The 16980-nt window shown below is 37.3% G+C and overlaps 1 protein-coding gene across 1 annotated transcript; it reads left to right on the forward strand.

Moving 5' to 3' along the window:
• The first annotated feature begins 271 nt into the window (after window positions 1–271).
• Window positions 272–15886, forward strand: FANCB (FA complementation group B). Its single transcript, XM_076328893.1, has 9 exons — window positions 272–293; window positions 1233–2275; window positions 3253–3405; window positions 3921–4013; window positions 8598–8726; window positions 9603–9766; window positions 11892–12346; window positions 13188–13425; window positions 15410–15886. Exons 2-9 carry the CDS (start codon window positions 1340–1342, stop codon window positions 15828–15830), a joined length of 2589 nt encoding a protein of 862 aa, XP_076185008.1. The 5' UTR covers window positions 272–293; window positions 1233–1339; the 3' UTR covers window positions 15831–15886.
• The last annotated feature ends 1094 nt before the right edge of the window (window positions 15887–16980 follow it).

Below are 16980 nucleotides of genomic sequence, written 5' to 3' on the forward strand. Positions count from 1 at the left end.
GAGGGGGCGGGGCCTGCCGGCGGCCCGCCTCCCCCGCAGCAAGAGCAGAGGCGCCGGCGCGGCCCACCACCCAGACGCCCAGCCCCGCCCCGCCCCGCTGGCCCCGCCCCTTTCCCGGGGCCTGGTCCCTGACCCCGCCCCCGTGCCGGCTCCGTTCGCGCCCCCTCCCCCGTTTCCTCTCCCGTCATGCTCCCTGCGGCGGGAGTTTCTGAGCGGGCGCGCGCTCCGCTCGCTTCCTCCCTTCCCCGCCTGCCCTGAAGCTGGGGCGGGAGCGGGGCGGCCTCGGGAGCCGGGTAAGGCTTTGCCGGCGCGGAGCCGGCGGTCGCTGTTCCTCTCTGGGCCGGTTCTCTCCGCAGGAGTTTGCGTGGCCCCTGCTGGGCCGGCCCGGGCGGGGAGTGCGTTAACGGCTGTCAACGGCTGTCGGGAAGGAATCCGGGCCGGGGCCCGCTGCCGCCTCAGCCCTTGGGCCGCCGCCGTCGTGGGAGCCGCTCGGCGCGGGGAAGCGGGCGGCGAGGCCCGGCCGAGGCTGTGAGGGGCGCGGGGGCGGCTGCTGCGGCGCCTCAGCTGCCCGGGCCCCCTCAGGCGGCGGAGGGAGGCCGCCCTGCCGGGGCGTCTGAGCCAGGCGAGGGGCGTCGCTTCGTACCCCGAAAATCGAGTGAAACTTGGCGAGACGGCTGCGGTTCGCTCTGGGTCCCCGGGGTCTTGACTGGGGCAGGGAGGGAGCCTTCTCGGCGGCAAAATGACTGGACTGTTCTTCAGATAACTTTCTCCTTAAAGAGGCTTTATAATTTTAACCAAGAATGAATTATATCTATTAATAAAGGCTACACCTGAGCGAAGGCTCTTAAATTTGAGAATTCGAAGCACTGTTGCTTTCCAGTCCGCTCAGTCTGTGGAGCTGACACCTTCAATTCAATCACACAAACAGTGCGTGTATGGTTTGGTTTGGTTTCTTTCAATTTATATTATGCCGTGTAGCTGTTGATGAGCAGCAAATTCATGCTTTGGTAAATAAGTGCTAGAATATATTTCTGAAATGTTTCTGTTACTTAAATCTCTCAGTACAAAGTTGCTTAACTTCATTTTAATCTGTGAGGTTAAAGCACATACTGGCCGCATATTCTCAAATTAGTCTATGTCATTGCTTTGCAATGTATAGTTTGTCTTATTCTTAAGGATCAGTTCAGCTAGTCCCAAAAGTATTTAATTTTTTTTGTTGTTCACTTTTGTAGATGGAAAACGTCCAGATAGGTTAAAATTTTCACAGAGAAATAATCCTGACAGAAATGGAGACGCATACGGTTTTCTTGTAGAGGAATGTACGTGAAGATAATTAAAGATGCTTCTAGGTGAGCAAGAACAATTCTTGTCCTACAATGGCGAAGTCCTTATATTTCAGCTGTCAAAAACAAAACATATGGAGGGAGCAGCTGATAAAACAATGAATTTATGTGTCAGAAGAATGGCGTTCAACAGAGACACTAAGCTGTTTGTTCAGAAGTCTTCTGGAGTATTCAGCATGCGTGCCAGTCACTTAAAAATTGAAATAATTTGTTGTAGCTGCACAACGGATTCCAGAACAGGGATTATTCTTCCCTGCATTTTGATGAAAAAGAAAAAAAAAAACAATGTTGTCAAATACCTTTTATTGTTGCTTCACAACTCAAATCAATTTGAGCAGTCCTTTCATTTTAAATTGGATTATGAGCTGAAAGAAGACGTCAGGTTGATTACTGGCCCTTCAGTCTTGTGGAGGCATGCCAACAAGCTGTTCTACATCTCTTCTAACACCTGCACGGTTCTAAGTGCTCCTGTTCAGCTTTCTTCTGTTGTGTGGACAGGTGAAATTGAGGATGAAGGCTCTGTTGTCTTAGGGATAAGAACTGCTTGCCTGCCAGAGAGTGAAGATGAGGATGAGTTTTCCACTTCAGACAGAGCCATCTGGGGTAGTGAGTTCTTTGGATACGCAATTGAAACACAAAAAATGCTAACTGGCACATGCTTTATGCCTCATGCTTACAGCAGAGTGGTATCTTCTGTCTACATCTGCAAGAATGAGATACTGAAAAAACAGCTCCAAATATCACTCGTTGCCGTAACCCACAAGAATCAGCTTATTTGGTTCCAAGATGGTCTCCCTAAAGGTGTTTGTGAGCTTCCTTATGAGAAACCATGTTCAGTGAAAACAGCTGTAATCAGTAGCAATGATTTGCTATTTGTTGTGTCTTTTGCCTCCGGAAATGTCTGTGTTGTACAGAGGAGAGACAGCTTACAGGTATTTGTGGCTTTAAACAGCTCCCTTTTACTACTGTATCTTTTTTTGTATATATTTTCTTATTGGAAATGTCTGCAACTGAAAAGCTACACGTTTAAGTTCTATAGATTTTTTTTTTTTGTTATTGTTGCTTCTGTTAAAATAACCTGTCTAAAGTATGAGATTATTTTGCTGTCATTGCTTGCTGATATATCTGAAAATAAACCCTGGATTCTATTATTTAATAATAGATTTTATGAATGTGAGCCAAAACTTCTGTTGCTAATTGGAAGGTTCCATAGTATGAGAACTTGAAGTTGTAAGGTAGTTATGAGTGTGCCTACATAATTTGTGTTAAAGCGAAAGTAAACGGATATTCTTGCAAAGCATAAACTTCTCAGTGGAATTTAAAAGCCTTTTGAGTCTCACTTCCTAGTAACAAAAAGTATTGTTTCATGAAAATGACAAGAAGAGGCCTTGCTTTTGTTTCCTAAAGTCAGGAGAGACAAAGTTAACTGTGAGGGTTTTGTAATACTCTGTCAAGAAGACTTACGTAACTCAAGAAATGAAAGTTTGTCCTATTTAGTCGTCAGCATTATTGTACAAATTTGTCTTTACCTCTCAAACATATTTAAGTGTGCAATGCAACAAAGATATTTCTGAATGTCAGAAGTATAATGTCTTCAACTGATCTGCAAGTATTACTGGTTCTAAATAAATGTTACAGCATTCAGCTGTTTAAGTACACTGAAAAGTTGCCATCTTCCTTGCAACCTGTATTCTGGAAAGTGATCTTTAAAGAGAAATGGCTAATTTTTCCCAGAGTTAATATAGGCTCTAAATGATGGAGCAAGAGTAAGAGTTTGCAACTTCTTAAAATACTGTATTCCACACACCTGAATAGGCTGCCTTTTTATAAAACCCAAGCTTCACCAAAACAAAATCTCAAATACAAGATTTATTCAAATATATGTATTCTAAAACCTCTTCTACTGTAGGTGGCCTCCAAATGGCAAAAAGTGAAGTCTGTTCTGGTGGATGATTTTATTGGCTCTGGAAGTGAGCAACTGTTACTGCTTTTTAAGGATGACTCCAATATAGACGTGTTAAGTACATTCGAAATAACGGATCTTGGAGAGGTCAACTATGCAGTAAGTTCAGCCTGCCTTTTCTCAGCTACGCAGTCTGTGCTTACTAAATTAAGAAAACCTCAACAAATCATTAAAGTATTGGTGCAAAGTGAAATTTTGTGTGCTGTGAAATGCCCTGAAGTTTGAATACAATGTTCCCCACTGTAATCATAAGATGTTACCTGAAGAGATTATTCTACTTCCTTGACAGCATCAACATTCTTTGGGGAAATTAAACTAATGCAGTTGAAAATGCTTCACATATGTAACAGGTTTGCTACAATGCTTACCTTTTGGCTAAGAACTCTTAATTAAAGCCATAGTGCTTGTTAATTTTCTTCTCATAATTGCGTCTTTCCATTATGTACTACCAAACGCTAATTGCTTTCAGAAGATAAGATTTTTCTTTTAAAATGCATACTGCGATTCTGCTGGTTTTCTGTATTTTCCCCCAGATTTTTATAATGCTGTATAATAGCCTGTACCTTACTTTCAGCTTTTTAATTAATTCAGGGTTTTGTTTTGGTTTTTTTTAGAGTGGTATTAATTATAAACATGATGTTTCTGCTGCAGAAGAATTGCAAGAGAATGGTTTGCTTACTGTTCAAGCCCTTGAAACAAGATTACAGGTTTGTACTCAATAGTTCTGCCTCCGTATTTTCTCCAAATTACTTTTCTGTATCATTACATTATCTAAAGGGTGAGGTTAATGATACTGTTTTTATTGGAGAAGTGGTTCAGGGAGAAGACAACGTTGTTAAGTATCCATTTTTGAATCAGTGGTAGTCTGTGTTTCAGTTCTCTCAGTTGTTACAAATGCATTTGGGTAATTGGAGGGGTCTAATTTAATTAAAATTTTGAGATAAAGCTGAAGCTGTCCTATCAAAGCTTCATAACAGTCATTTCACTCAGATGTTTAAATACCAGTTTAATAAAACTAAAACGTTTACTTCTTTTGCTCCACATTACATACTTTGAGATAGTATAGTGCCAGGTTCCCAGTGAGTGCCGATGAGTGGCAGTTAATCCTGAAAATAAAGAGCGTTATGGTCTGTTTCTTTGTCCACAGGCTACAGTCAAGTTGGCTTTTACTTTTGCCCAAATTAGTGACCATGGTTATTTCACTACCTGCTGATGTTTTTCCTCCTCTTACTAGCAATTTTATAAGGATAATTTTGCAAAGTACAGTAGGTGAAGCTAAAATGTATGCTTCTCTTAATTAGCGTCATTTATAAAACAAGCTGGGGGGGACTTGCCAGAGTCCCAAGTAATCAGTGGGAACATATCATTGCCTTTCTTTCTTTCTACCTTTCATCCTGTTAGTAAACACCCAGCATACTCTCCAAGATGTTCTTTTGCAGTATTGTGCGTTGGCCTATAGCAAATGGGTAATAATTGACAAAATAGGAAGTTTATTTTTAAAAAAAAAAAAAGCTTTAGGAGATAGCATAAATCTCAAATTGAGTCAATGATGTGAGGCTATTGTTAGTTTACTGAGAGTGCTTTAAGTATGAGATAGGAGGTCATTATTCCCGTCATTTGAGAATTAGTGAAAACTTAAGTAGATATTGTGGCAGTTTTATCTCCAGCCTTTAAAAATGAAGCAAATTAACTGGCAAAACTTTAGTACTGGAAGAAAAGGAGGACTATGACACATTAGGAAAAGACTGAAAAAGAAAAGACTTTTCTAGTTCTAATTACAAAAGAGATGTCTAAAGAGATATTACACATCTTTCAAAAGATAAAAGCTGTTGTTTGGAGAACACTGGACAATAGTTTTTTCTCCTTCCTGGAAGGCACAAGAAAGTAGAAGTTGGATTAATTTCGAGGACCTCTTGAGGTCCCTTCCACCCCTGCATTTTTACAGTTCTTCAGTTTGCACATTAGAGGCCTATTGGCTTTTACATGCAGAAATACAAGCTTCCTTCCAAATGCATTTTTTTCCATTTCTGGATTCTTTTGGGTAGTCATGTATTTTAAAACTGATTTCTTTGCTGCTGCATTCTCTCCTTACTCATTACATTAGTTTCTTCCTTTACAAAACAGAAATTAGTTTCACTATCTCTCATTTGTTGCTCCTTCCACTGTTGTAATGAAGATTGTCCACCCTGCCATTGACAGCTATATGTTCTATGTAACTGTTCTATGACTTTGTTCTTTTAATACACCAACTGGCTTTCAGCTGTACAGCTCTGTGAATCTCTGTTAGGATCAAATTAATAGTCTGTTTTGCACATTCTACTGGTTCTGCTGGAAACAAGCCACTGGCTGGAGATTTCATGTAACATCTGCTGATAAAGTTCTTCTTAAAGATACAGAATCCTTCCTATGACCTAATCTATTTATTTACTTATTTTAAGATCTTTTTGATCTTCAATTTCAAAGCCACATGCTAGCACAAGCGTTGTAAGCAAGTTGAAAATCTTACTGTATTTTAATGTTGTAAATCTTTGAAATTCTCATGCTGATGAATTTGGAAGTAGGTGCAGCTATTTCTTTTTAACGTTACTGTTGCTTCCTTGTTGAGATCTCCATTGTTCTGTATGTTTCCCTGAAGAGTGAAGTGCTCTTGCTGGTTTTTGTCATCTGATGATTGTTTTGATGCAATAGTGCACGGATCCTGCTTAGCTTGGGAATTTCCAAAGGTTATTTAGCCTTGGAGTGGTGCCTCTTGATATTTATCATCAAAATTCAGATCTTCTAGAAATTTGCAATCAAATCATGTTTTGACAGTCTCTATGGAATCTCATCTTTTAGGGCAAAATGAAACAGCAGGTACAGCCCTTTTTCATACCTCTGTTGCTTACTTCTTATTTCACATCTGCTTAGCTGTTTTTTACCCATGTGAGAGCTTGGCAGGGCTGAATTATGGTGCCCTGCACATAAAAAGAGGCTGCCTTTAAGTTATACAGACTAATACATGTAAGTTGCACTTTGCAGGTAGTGAAACTGAGAAATATATCGGTCTGTGCATTTTTGAACTGTTCTATGTTTATCTTGTATACAGTCTTTTGGGCCTGAATCCAGCCTTTTCTCCTCTGAAGACTTTTTTCTTTAACACTCATCTTAGTATCTTCCGAAGAAGGCTTCCTTTGGCAGAGTAGTGCAGTTACATTACAACAACTGAGGTTACAGGGTTTCTCATGGTTTTAGTTGGCTGTTCTGGCAGAAGTACCACGGGTCAGAAGTGTCTTTTTATGTCCACTGGACTGCTCTCCCCCCAAGTATTTAACAGTTTTGTAAGCATTATACTGCCAAATTCTTTTACCGATGATTAATTTGTTTCCTTTGACTTGGTTTTCCTGTTTGGGGCAGGTATTTTTTTAATCCTTGCTGCTGATTTATTGAATTGCTGCAATGTCTAATTTTTTTGTTCTCCTTCTGATAATGCTGATTTGGTGGTGGGTAGAAAGGTATTTAAGAAATGTTCTGTACATTTGATTTTTATTACTATTTTTGGTGTAAATTTTAAGTATTTATTTTTCCATCTGTTGCTGTGGCTTGGCCCATTTTCTTTTTGATGTAAGGGATTTTAGTCACTTGAAAAACATAGAACCAGTTATTTACCATATGAGCAGCTTCAGCCTATAAATCTCTGAATTATGTTTCCCTCTGGCTTTTTTGTCTACTTTTTTCATTTTACCTTTGCTTTTCCCAATATTTTTTAGTCTTATCAATCGTGAATCTTCCTTTCCATTTTCTTTCCTTTGTAAAAGTGCCACAGTTCTTGGCTCAGTAGTTTTAGCTCTGTGTGTATGGGTATTAATTTATTTATTTATGAATACTGCAACTTTAATTGCAATGTGTCAAAGCACTTGACTGTTCTACTTACTAGTAAGCCTCTGCCTTAATTTGCTTTGCTTTTGACAGTGATTCATCTGTTCTGCTGTTCATGCTGGATTTACTCACAGCTCTATTGTGTTTGGCTCTGGACTGCCTTGTTTTTATGTTGATGTTTATTTTCTATTTTAAGGTGATCTAGTTTTATTTTCTTAGTTTCATAGTGCAAAGATTGTGACTTCTGCTGATGCTTGTTGTGCAGTACATCTTGGCATATGGCAGAAAGGATGTGCATGTCACTTGTTCCAGAGAGTTGATGGGGGGTGCTACCCAGTCTTGGGTTTGCCATGTGGTAAATTTCAGGTCTCTCTTTTGTGTTGTTTTACGAGGAAAAAGGGCTTGCAAAAGTCAGATTGGTCAGCAAGCATACATCAGCAAATCTTTGGCCATTTTGACTACTTCTCAGTCTGTGCTTCCCCATTTGCTTTCTGTTTCTCAGTTGTTTATTCAGGAGTTGCTTACCAGTGGGAGTAAGTAAAGGTTTGGTACTCTGATGACCTCAATTAGGAAGGTATTGTAGAATCATCTTTGTTCTTAACTCTTCTTCTCCTGACTCAAGTCTGGCACTGGATTGTTGCTTGGAATCTGGTACTTATGATGCATGGTTTGATAGGTGGCAAATAAATTTTTTACGGAACTTATCACGGTGAGTGCTACCTGCTCTAAATACCCTTTGCAGCTTGAGCAGAGGGCATCACTTCTCTTACATGAATTGCTTTTTATTCAGGCTTGTCAGTTGGTTATGATTGATCCTGATTTGTTTTTTGGGGGGTGGAGGGGGGGAAGTTTGCTTTTGCATTCCAATGGTGAGCTTTGTTCTCTCCTTGGCAGCATTAGACTTCTTAGGATCTTGCTTTCCAGAGAATAGCTTTTGAGGAGCTTTCTTAATCTAAGAAGCTGGTGCTGGCATGCTCCCTTTTTTTTTTTTTTTTTTTTTTTTTTTTTTTTTAAACTGAGACATAGCTTGCATGTATGTCTGTTTGTAAAACTGTCAACTCTTTAATGTATTTGCTTGACCAATAATCAATACAATTCTTGAGAAGAAATCGAAACTGATATCAATGGAAAAGTGAAGCAGGAATAATAATGAAAGGCCTGAATATCTACATAATTTGATAAAATTTACCTTAGAAGTTTATCTTAAACTCTAGGTTTAATATTGAGAGCCAAGATTCTTAGATTCATATTTTGGCAGCAGAGTAGCCTGACTTGAACATTTTTTTAAGAAGCATTAATTGAGGAACGCCAGGATCTTGACTTGTGATACCTGCATAAAAATGGAAAGCTGAAAAGACATCTTGGTAGCTTCAATATCAGTTCTTATTTGCAGTAGACCTAAGCATAAGTCTAATGATCATTTTTATCTTTTACAGGCTGGTCGCACCTCTGTTCGAGAGCTACAGCAGCATTTAGGACTCAAAAAGAGGGTTATTCTTGAATCTTGCAGAGCATTAATAGATCTTGTTGAAGAAAGAACCCATATTCTACCAACTGCAAAAGAGGTAAAATGCAGAAGAGAGTACAGATCACTTCTGAATTCTGCCGAGCCATTTGTAGAGGGTGCTTCCCTCAACCACTCATTACTTTCACCAGTAGGGATTGCCACTATGAAAACTCATTAATCTGCTTTTTAAGTCTGGTTCGTTACCTTAACCTTTCAATATATGTAGATAAGAGTAAATTTAGTTGTCTTTACTTGAAATTGATTTGCACAATACCTCCTGACAACTGAGTTGTATGGAGGAATAACCTCTAACAAAGAGTTAGTGACAAACAGGAGGGGGAGTGTACAGTCTTAATTGGCACAGTTGCCTAGACAGTGAATATCTGTCTGTGATCTAACATGTTACGAAAAACGAGCTGTCATAGATCTGTGTAAGCAAAATTGATTTTATAAAGTGACCTGTGGGCTGAGAAGGTGGTGGAGGTTGGGAAAATGTTATCTTAATATGTTGCTCAAAAGAAGCTTCCTAATTTACTTGAAATGGAGTTGATCTCCCTTTCAGTTAATGTTGTGGTCCCTTTCAAGTCAGCCAGGTTTAGACAACAAAATTTCAAGCAATTAATGCAGTAATATAAAATAAATTCTAGTACCTTAAATCTTCTTTGGACAATTAATTGTATGACAGTTCAAGATTTATACATGTGATGTTTACAAGGAGGGAATGAGCTGTGCTTTTCATGATATCACGTGTTTTAAGAAAAGGCAATTTTATCTTTTGGGTCTATTGTAGAGAATAAACTAGTTTATATAGATTTCATTTTATGTATCTTAAAAGCACTTCCAGCAATCATTTGTGGTAAAACACGAAGTAATGCAGTATAAAAAGAACTAATATCTCCACTTAATTTATCTTAAAAAACCGTTTTTCTGTAAGGAAGGTCTTGTCTCTCTCTGGGATGATGTAGAAAATCCTCATTCTCTTAGTAAAGAGACATCATTGGCATCTAAAGTCCCAGAGCACTTCAAAGAAAAATTGTGGCAGCGCGTTGTGGGTGACAGCTTGGTAGTTGGAGTAAAACTAACTGAATCATTTTACTTGTAAGTATATAAATTTATCTAATAATTTCATTGAGTAGTTTTATAGAAACTGAATTTGCAGGTTAAGCGCTGCAGTAGCAAGAGTGGATTTTTGAGCTTTGAACTTTCTCATTTTGAACATCTGTATATAAAGTGTTTCAAGTGTGTGTCTTTGTCAGTATTTGTTGCTGCTGCTTGTCACTCTCTAGCACTGTGCAAAAAAATACGTTGTTTAGCCAAAAATCAGTTGTGTCAGTATAACCACAGCATTACTGGAAGCTTTTTACAACAGAATTTTCTTTGACAAAAATTACGGTTCTTTACAGTCCGTGTTGACATAGCTATGCTGACATCAGTATATGGTGTAGATAAAGCTCTGTCTTAGCTATACAGTTCCTGATTCCTTACTGTTAACATCTTGCCATTCCTGAAGAGTGATTTGCTTAAAGCGCAAAAGAAAACACTTTAAAATCTCTGATCAACTTAATAAATACTCAGCTTTTGAATTGAACTATGCTACAGTCAAGTATCCAATCAGATAAAATATTTGCAAAGCTTATGTATTGTGTAAATTATGTGGAACAATCAGCCATAAAATACTTAAACCTTCAAAATGATTTGTTTATTCTTATTATTGTCTTTAAAATTATATGTTTATTCTGTTCATTTTAATTGCTCAGTTCTAGTTGTAAATACTACTTATGTAATTTCCCCCTTACAGGGAGGGAACTAATTTGGAACACAGTTTAAAAAAAAATAGGATTACATGAAACATAAATTTACGATGTGCATTGTGTAATGTAAACTTTGGTGGAGTCAGAACTTACCTTTTGACCTATATTCCCACAAGCAGTGTAGCTGAGACTGTGTTAGGGTAAGCTTAAAGACTTGATGCCACTGAAAATCATTCAAGCGGTTGTGAGGGAGCTGACCTGTTACGCCCTTTGGCCATTCCACTGGAGCTGCGGGTATATTATTTCTCAACTGCCAGATTGCTATAACTTTACAAGAAAGTTGACCTCATCTTCTTGACAGCCTCTGTTAAGAGCCACTGAGGCAAGAGATTGTTTTTGCCTTTCCAGTGTTTATTCTTTTAGCTTTGATGATGATGACTTTGTTTTTGAACATGAAATACTTAATTCCTGTATAGCTTTAGAAATCTTCAGAAGATTTGGAACCATTCTTAAGAAACCAGCAGCAATATTGCCCTCTCCCCCATTTTTACAGTTGAGAAAAGATCTGTGAAGATGAAGTGATTTGTCAAAGGTTACCTGGTAGGCTAGCAGCAGAACCTAGGTCTTCTGGGCTCCAGTTCAGTACTATATACAACGACCTGTGTTTTTTGGGGAAAGGGGCTTGCTTTCTCTCCACCCCCAACACTGTAAGTCTTCATTGATTATTTTTGTGCTTCCTACTAATGCAAGATTGCAGTAATGTTTTAGATTGCATTATGAGGTGGTGATACTTCTCCATAAAGAAAATTAGACATTCATAAGACTTTCAGATGTCAGTGACATCTTGAGACTGAATTGATTGACAGAATAAAATATTCATTAAGAGAGGCTCTGAAACTGTAATATTGGGATTTCATTGAAAGAACCCTGTGTTGAATAAATAAAGTACTTCATATATTTCAGGAAATTACTGCGTGTTTAAGGTAATAGTATTTTAAACCTTTTATTTTACTCGCTACATTCAATTTTGTTTGAATATCTATAAAACAATATAGAACATCAGAAGAGCTTTTAGTCCTCAAAGGGGGCAGAATTGATACTTTCTGTAATTTTTTATTAAAAGGAAGTTGAGTCTTTAAATTATAAATGTCAGAGTATCTGCATGCATTATGTGGAATTTTCAACATTTTCTGGGTGAATTAAACATCCAAATTCTTTCAGTTGAAATGAGGCATCTAACTCCTAGAAGCTGTTAGAAAATTCAGTCCACGTTTTAAAAATCTTTATACTAAGCTTAGATGAAATAGTCATTTGAAGGACTTAGACGCTTTGCACAGTCTATGTCTTAACCTGGAATGATATTAGAGCTTGTGGTAGTCTTAAATGTCTGTATATATCTCCAAAGTTCTGGTTATTTGTCAGAAGGCAAAATACAAACTGGGAGTGCAGTCATCTTATATGGATTTTCACAGGTCACTGCGTGATGTCAGTTTATCTTTAGTGATGGATCAAGACTTCTCTTCGATTTCTCCAATTATAGAGTGTCGAAATAAAATCATTAAGCTGAACAAAGCCTTCCCAGCATTGGCTGTCTCCTCGTGTCACATTGAGCCTCCTCCAAAAAAGATGAAATTGGACTTGCACAGCAAGAAGGATCTGAAAGAAGAGTGTCCTAAGAGATGTTCAAGGGTTCAGCTGGGTGGAGCAAAGACAGTCGTTGCTGTAACCAGCCTTTCACCATTACTGGCATTTCATCGCGTATGTTGCATAGTTCTTCTACATGCGAAGAAACAAAAACACCGGAATGATAGTTTACAGGAGAGCAAGAAGATTACTGTACTCTGTGGGAAAATTTTATTAAGTCTGGAAGATATCTCAAATGGAAAATATTCGGTAAAGATGCTAAGGGATAATAGTTACTGCACAGGTAAGTAGATTGATATAATTTGGATTCATAAATATATGGTTGATTCTTCTGTTTACTCTAAGTGATGCCAAGCTAAGTTTTCAAGGTGTAATCACATCTGTCTCTGAACGCAAACTGCATAGACCTGTTGGGAATTAAAAGTTGGGTGAAATACAAGATGGAACATTTTTCAAAATGGAAAAAATGTTAAGTGAGTTGCTGTAAGGTTTTGTGCTAGCATTGGTGCTGAAGTGTATCTGGAAAGGTTAATTTTGAAGAGAAGTCCGAGTACAGAATGCTGAAGCCTGCGTTTTTTTTCTATAAATAAGATACTGTTGATTAGATACATAGATTTTTTTTCTGACATAGTATTACCTCTTAAATAATACCAAAGTAATTGAAGCTTTTCCTCATCTACACGTCTATTAAGGTCATTTATTTTCCTTTCTTTTAATATTCCTGATTGAATTGATTTTGAACTGGGCTTCTGCTCATGTAGCAAAATATCCTTTTGATCGTTTGCAATGAATTTTAATTTCTTTCTTCCTTTAATGCTGTATCATTGGCTAAAGCCAACATGTCATCTTACTGTCACAGGAGGCTATTAATAGTCTTTTGGCACGGTGACGTTTATCTTTAGAGCTTTCATTATATAGGTGGGGCTCTGTTAATCAGCTATTTTGCTTGACAGAAGTAGGTATAAGAATTTAGGTGAGAAGAAAATTCCCAAAGAATGCCTGAATGCAGGTGCAAACTCTTCACGTAAAACTGGGAGTGTGAACCAAAAATCTAAACACATTTAATGCATGCAACATGACCAAAATATTTAGGTCAAATATCTTTTTACTGTATTTTCTTGCAGGTTCCATGGAAGATATACTTGCTGTCCTTGCAGTATCTGTCAGATTCTCCTTTCAGATTGTGTCTTCTGACTGCACATTGACTCCGGTAAATTCATGGTTACTGGGAGAAATGGAGTGTACACCATTTAAGGAATGCCATGACAACATATTCTGTCATAAAGCAGGAAATGTGTACGGTACAGTTTTTAACTGGACCCTGAAAAATCCATTTGAAGGAGTTCTAACGTTATTTTGCAGGTAAAATTGCTCAAAAAGCGTGGAGTGTATTCATCTTGCATAAACACTTTTTTTATCTTTACACTATTTCTTACTGGTACCATAAACAACAGCCAAAATCATTACCAATAGGCTTCCAATATGAAGATATGATAACCATCAGCAACAACAGAATTATTTTCAAATCAGAACTATGACAGAACCTGAACTGCATTGCTTAATTTTGTCTAGGCTAGAACATTGAATTATAAATAAGTCTAAGTCTCCATTAATGTCTGCTTGGTACTGTTTCTTTTGTTCATTTCACTGCATCATAATTTTATATTCATTTTTCTTACATTATTCTTCGTATAACATATTTTTTTTCCAACATGTGTTGATTTAAAAAAAAAATTCCTTCAGGGGATGTTAAAAACAAAAAAAACCCCAAACAAACAACAAACCCCAAGTTATACTAAATTTAAATTTATTGCTATGTCATTTTGTAGTTTAGTACTGCAACATAAATTTAGTCTAATTTTGTACATGTTTCTGATATATTTATTTCCTATCTACCTTGATTTTGGAAGGAAATAATCTGAAGAGTCTCAGAGATTTCCTTTTCTTATGTAGCTTTTTGGACAAAAGTCTATAAAATTTCCTAAACCAGGCTAAACAAGTTAGTAATGCTGCCATAATTTACGATTTAGCTGGATAAGGTTCACAACATAAAAAGTACTTCTCAAGTATTGACAAATATTGCCTGTCTGAAGAGTTTAAGCTAAGAAATAAAAGAAAGAAAAGGTGTATCTCTTAAGAGTCTCTAATTTATAGTGAGGTTCAATCTTTTACTCAAATTAGGAGTTGATTTCCTTCTTTTATATAAGAGGAAAGGCTGAAATGTTTAAGAAATTAATCAGTAAAATTTTAAGCCTCAAGACTTTTGGTTCCTTTTGAAAAGTTAGGTTACTTGATACTCTTCACTTTTGATCCAATTTTGCATTAATAGTTAGTGAGCGTCGTGATTATGGTGTAACTATGATTGTATTTTCTATATCTTTTTTTCCCATCTTTGGATTGATCTTTTATCCAACTAGGATATTTCTGTGATAGGTGAGCTACAGACTATTGTTTTTCACAGCCTTTCAGAACCAAAATAAACTATATCTGTTGTAACTAGTGGAATGTTAAGATAACTAAATTGAAACTTTAAGGAAAAATGCCTTTCTGATCCATGTGAGAAAACTAGCTACTTAAGGATGCTTTGGGGGGTTTTGGGAGGTTTTGTTTGTTTGTTTTTGGGGGGGTTGGGGGGGTGTTCTGAGATAATTTTTTTTTTTTTCATCAGAAGACATCTTCTGAGGAGTTTATCTGGGCAAACACTGGAAATAAGACTTTGGACAAACTCTACATTCCTCTTAGAATGATCAATGTGTCACTGTGTCATACTTGCTACACTGGTATCCAGGAGAGTAGGTTCCCTGATGATTGCCAGTGCTATTTTATCTTGGTTTCTTAGTAATTTTGAGTGTCTGATTTTTAAGTGCAACTTTCCCTCTCCAGTGACCATTTAAAAAAGACAAGCTGTGGGCTTGTACATACTGTACATATGCTGTACATACCTATTGATAGTGACAATCTATGAATATAAGTGACTTTTTTCTGCCCCTAAATGTAGACCAGACAACACGTTTCCTTTTGTGCTATTACATGTGGCCTTCACGTACAATGAATTGCTTCTTAAAGAAACAAATGATGCACATGTAACCCTAATCATGGACATATATTTTAGCATAGAATATTTATGTTGCTGGTTTGCTTAGTGTCAGTTCTTTTGACGTACAGTGGCTAGTATGCATGCCATTAGAAAGCCCTTGCTTACTCTTGTATGTACAGTACACATAATACTTAAAACCATAATCAGCGTAAGTTTTTCCCTGTTTGATTTAAAGTAGCTTTGTTTTATTTTTACTGTAAAATTTTGAAGATATAAGGTAGCTTTAATAATAATAATCTTATTTTACAGAAATCTGACTGTCTTGTTCCAGTGCCTTCATAGCCTTACTAGAGTTCTCCCACCAAGCTGTGATGTAAAACTCCTGAGATCTGGAAGCAAAGGTGTACTTACTGAACAGTTAGCACTGGCTTTGGAAAAAGAAATGCTCACCTTGAGGAGTTCTTTCTTCTCAAAAGAAAGTAAAGCTGAAAACAGTTTGACATGGGGGAGTGAGCCTGGCAAGAAAATCAGTGATGCTCCTATGGCTTCTTTACTGGACAGTGAGGAAGGAGTTCAGCAATTCAGAAAGAAGCTTCAGAATGAATGGGAGGAGAGTGTGCTAAGTATGAATCAAACAATGAATGGTGCCCGTTACCAGGAAATTGCTTTGAAAATAGCAGAAGCTCAGCTCAGTTCAGATATGATTGTGTGGAGACTGAGCAAGTCCTAGACGCTATTCACTAGATTTATTTTTAATAAAGTGTTATTAAAGTTATACTATTAAATAATATTTATATTTTCATGGGTACTTATATTACTTTTTATTCTATAGGTCAGTTATTTCTACAGATAAATACTGGTATTTTGGTTGATGACTTGTAGCTGGTTTGGCAAGAATTTACTATTAAAGATACCCAAGTCATTATTTTGTTACAGATTTCGAAAATATTATTTTAAAGGTATTTTCTAATAAGTCCTATTCCAAAATCATAATTCTTGAACTATAAATGAACTATATTAGAAAAAAATTAACAAGCATGTATTGTTTAAAATAGTCCTATTAAACTTGAAAGATGACTGTTTACACAGGTAAAACTTAAGCTTTTTTTAGAAATCTTAAGACAGCTATAGAAAGGACCTAAGTTAAGCAACCAATTTTAATTCATAATTTGAGTATGGGGTTTGACAAATTCAAAGAAGAGGCAGCTTATCTTTGTGATATATCAAGCCTTTTAAATAACGATACCACTTGAGGAAGAAAACTGATTGTACCTTGCAGCCGTATATTCTAGAGTCCACCCTCAGATCTGAGAGATGTTGGAGTATTTATTGGAGCTGGAGAACCAGATCAGGCCTCTTACAAAATTTCGAGAACTCATGAAGATTCACTCTGTAATAAAATAGGTTTGATAGGTCCATTCCCACCCAGAATCTAATGGTAGGGCTAATCTCATTGGTAAATCCTGGAGGAAACCATCCTTCCTTGGACGTTAACCTAGCTTCAGTGTCAGATGATTTGTTTGCTCGTTCCCTGAGTCATAAATGATTGTCTGCTGATACTAGCTGCTCAGTGGTTTTGGCCTATCTCAAGTATTTTAAATAATGGGCAACTCTTTGCCTATTATTCCTCCCTTCTCTGGTTTGAACAAGATACCGCCTATGCATCCAGGGAGAGAACTGCCTGTGATCTTGCAGGTACTACTTGCTGAGGTAGTCACTTTTTAATCATTTTTTTCCACCATTTTTCAGCTTCGTGAGGGGCAGAAAGCTTAGAAGATCCCAAATCACAATAATTTGCTTCCTTTTCTCTCTGCTTTATGTAAGCAAAACATTCCTAGTGTTTGTCACCATTTTTCTAAAGTTGTCAAAATTTTGCTTTT

This window comes from Aptenodytes patagonicus, chromosome 1, assembly GCF_965638725.1.
Source record: "Aptenodytes patagonicus chromosome 1, bAptPat1.pri.cur, whole genome shotgun sequence".
In the NCBI taxonomy this organism is placed as follows: Eukaryota; Metazoa; Chordata; class Aves; order Sphenisciformes; family Spheniscidae; genus Aptenodytes; species Aptenodytes patagonicus.

Bases quoted from the DNA above. Each gene is read 5' to 3' on its own strand.
- FANCB (XM_076328893.1), top strand. From the start codon at position 1,340: ATGCTTCTAGGTGAGCAAGAACAATTCTTGTCCTACAATGGCGAAGTC. The intron at 8,727-9,602 runs GTAAAATGCAGA...TTTTTCTGTAAG, and splicing joins TTCTACCAACTGCAAAAGAG to GAAGGTCTTGTCTCTCTCTG. The intron at 12,347-13,187 runs GTAAGTAGATTG...ATTTTCTTGCAG, and splicing joins GGATAATAGTTACTGCACAG to GTTCCATGGAAGATATACTT.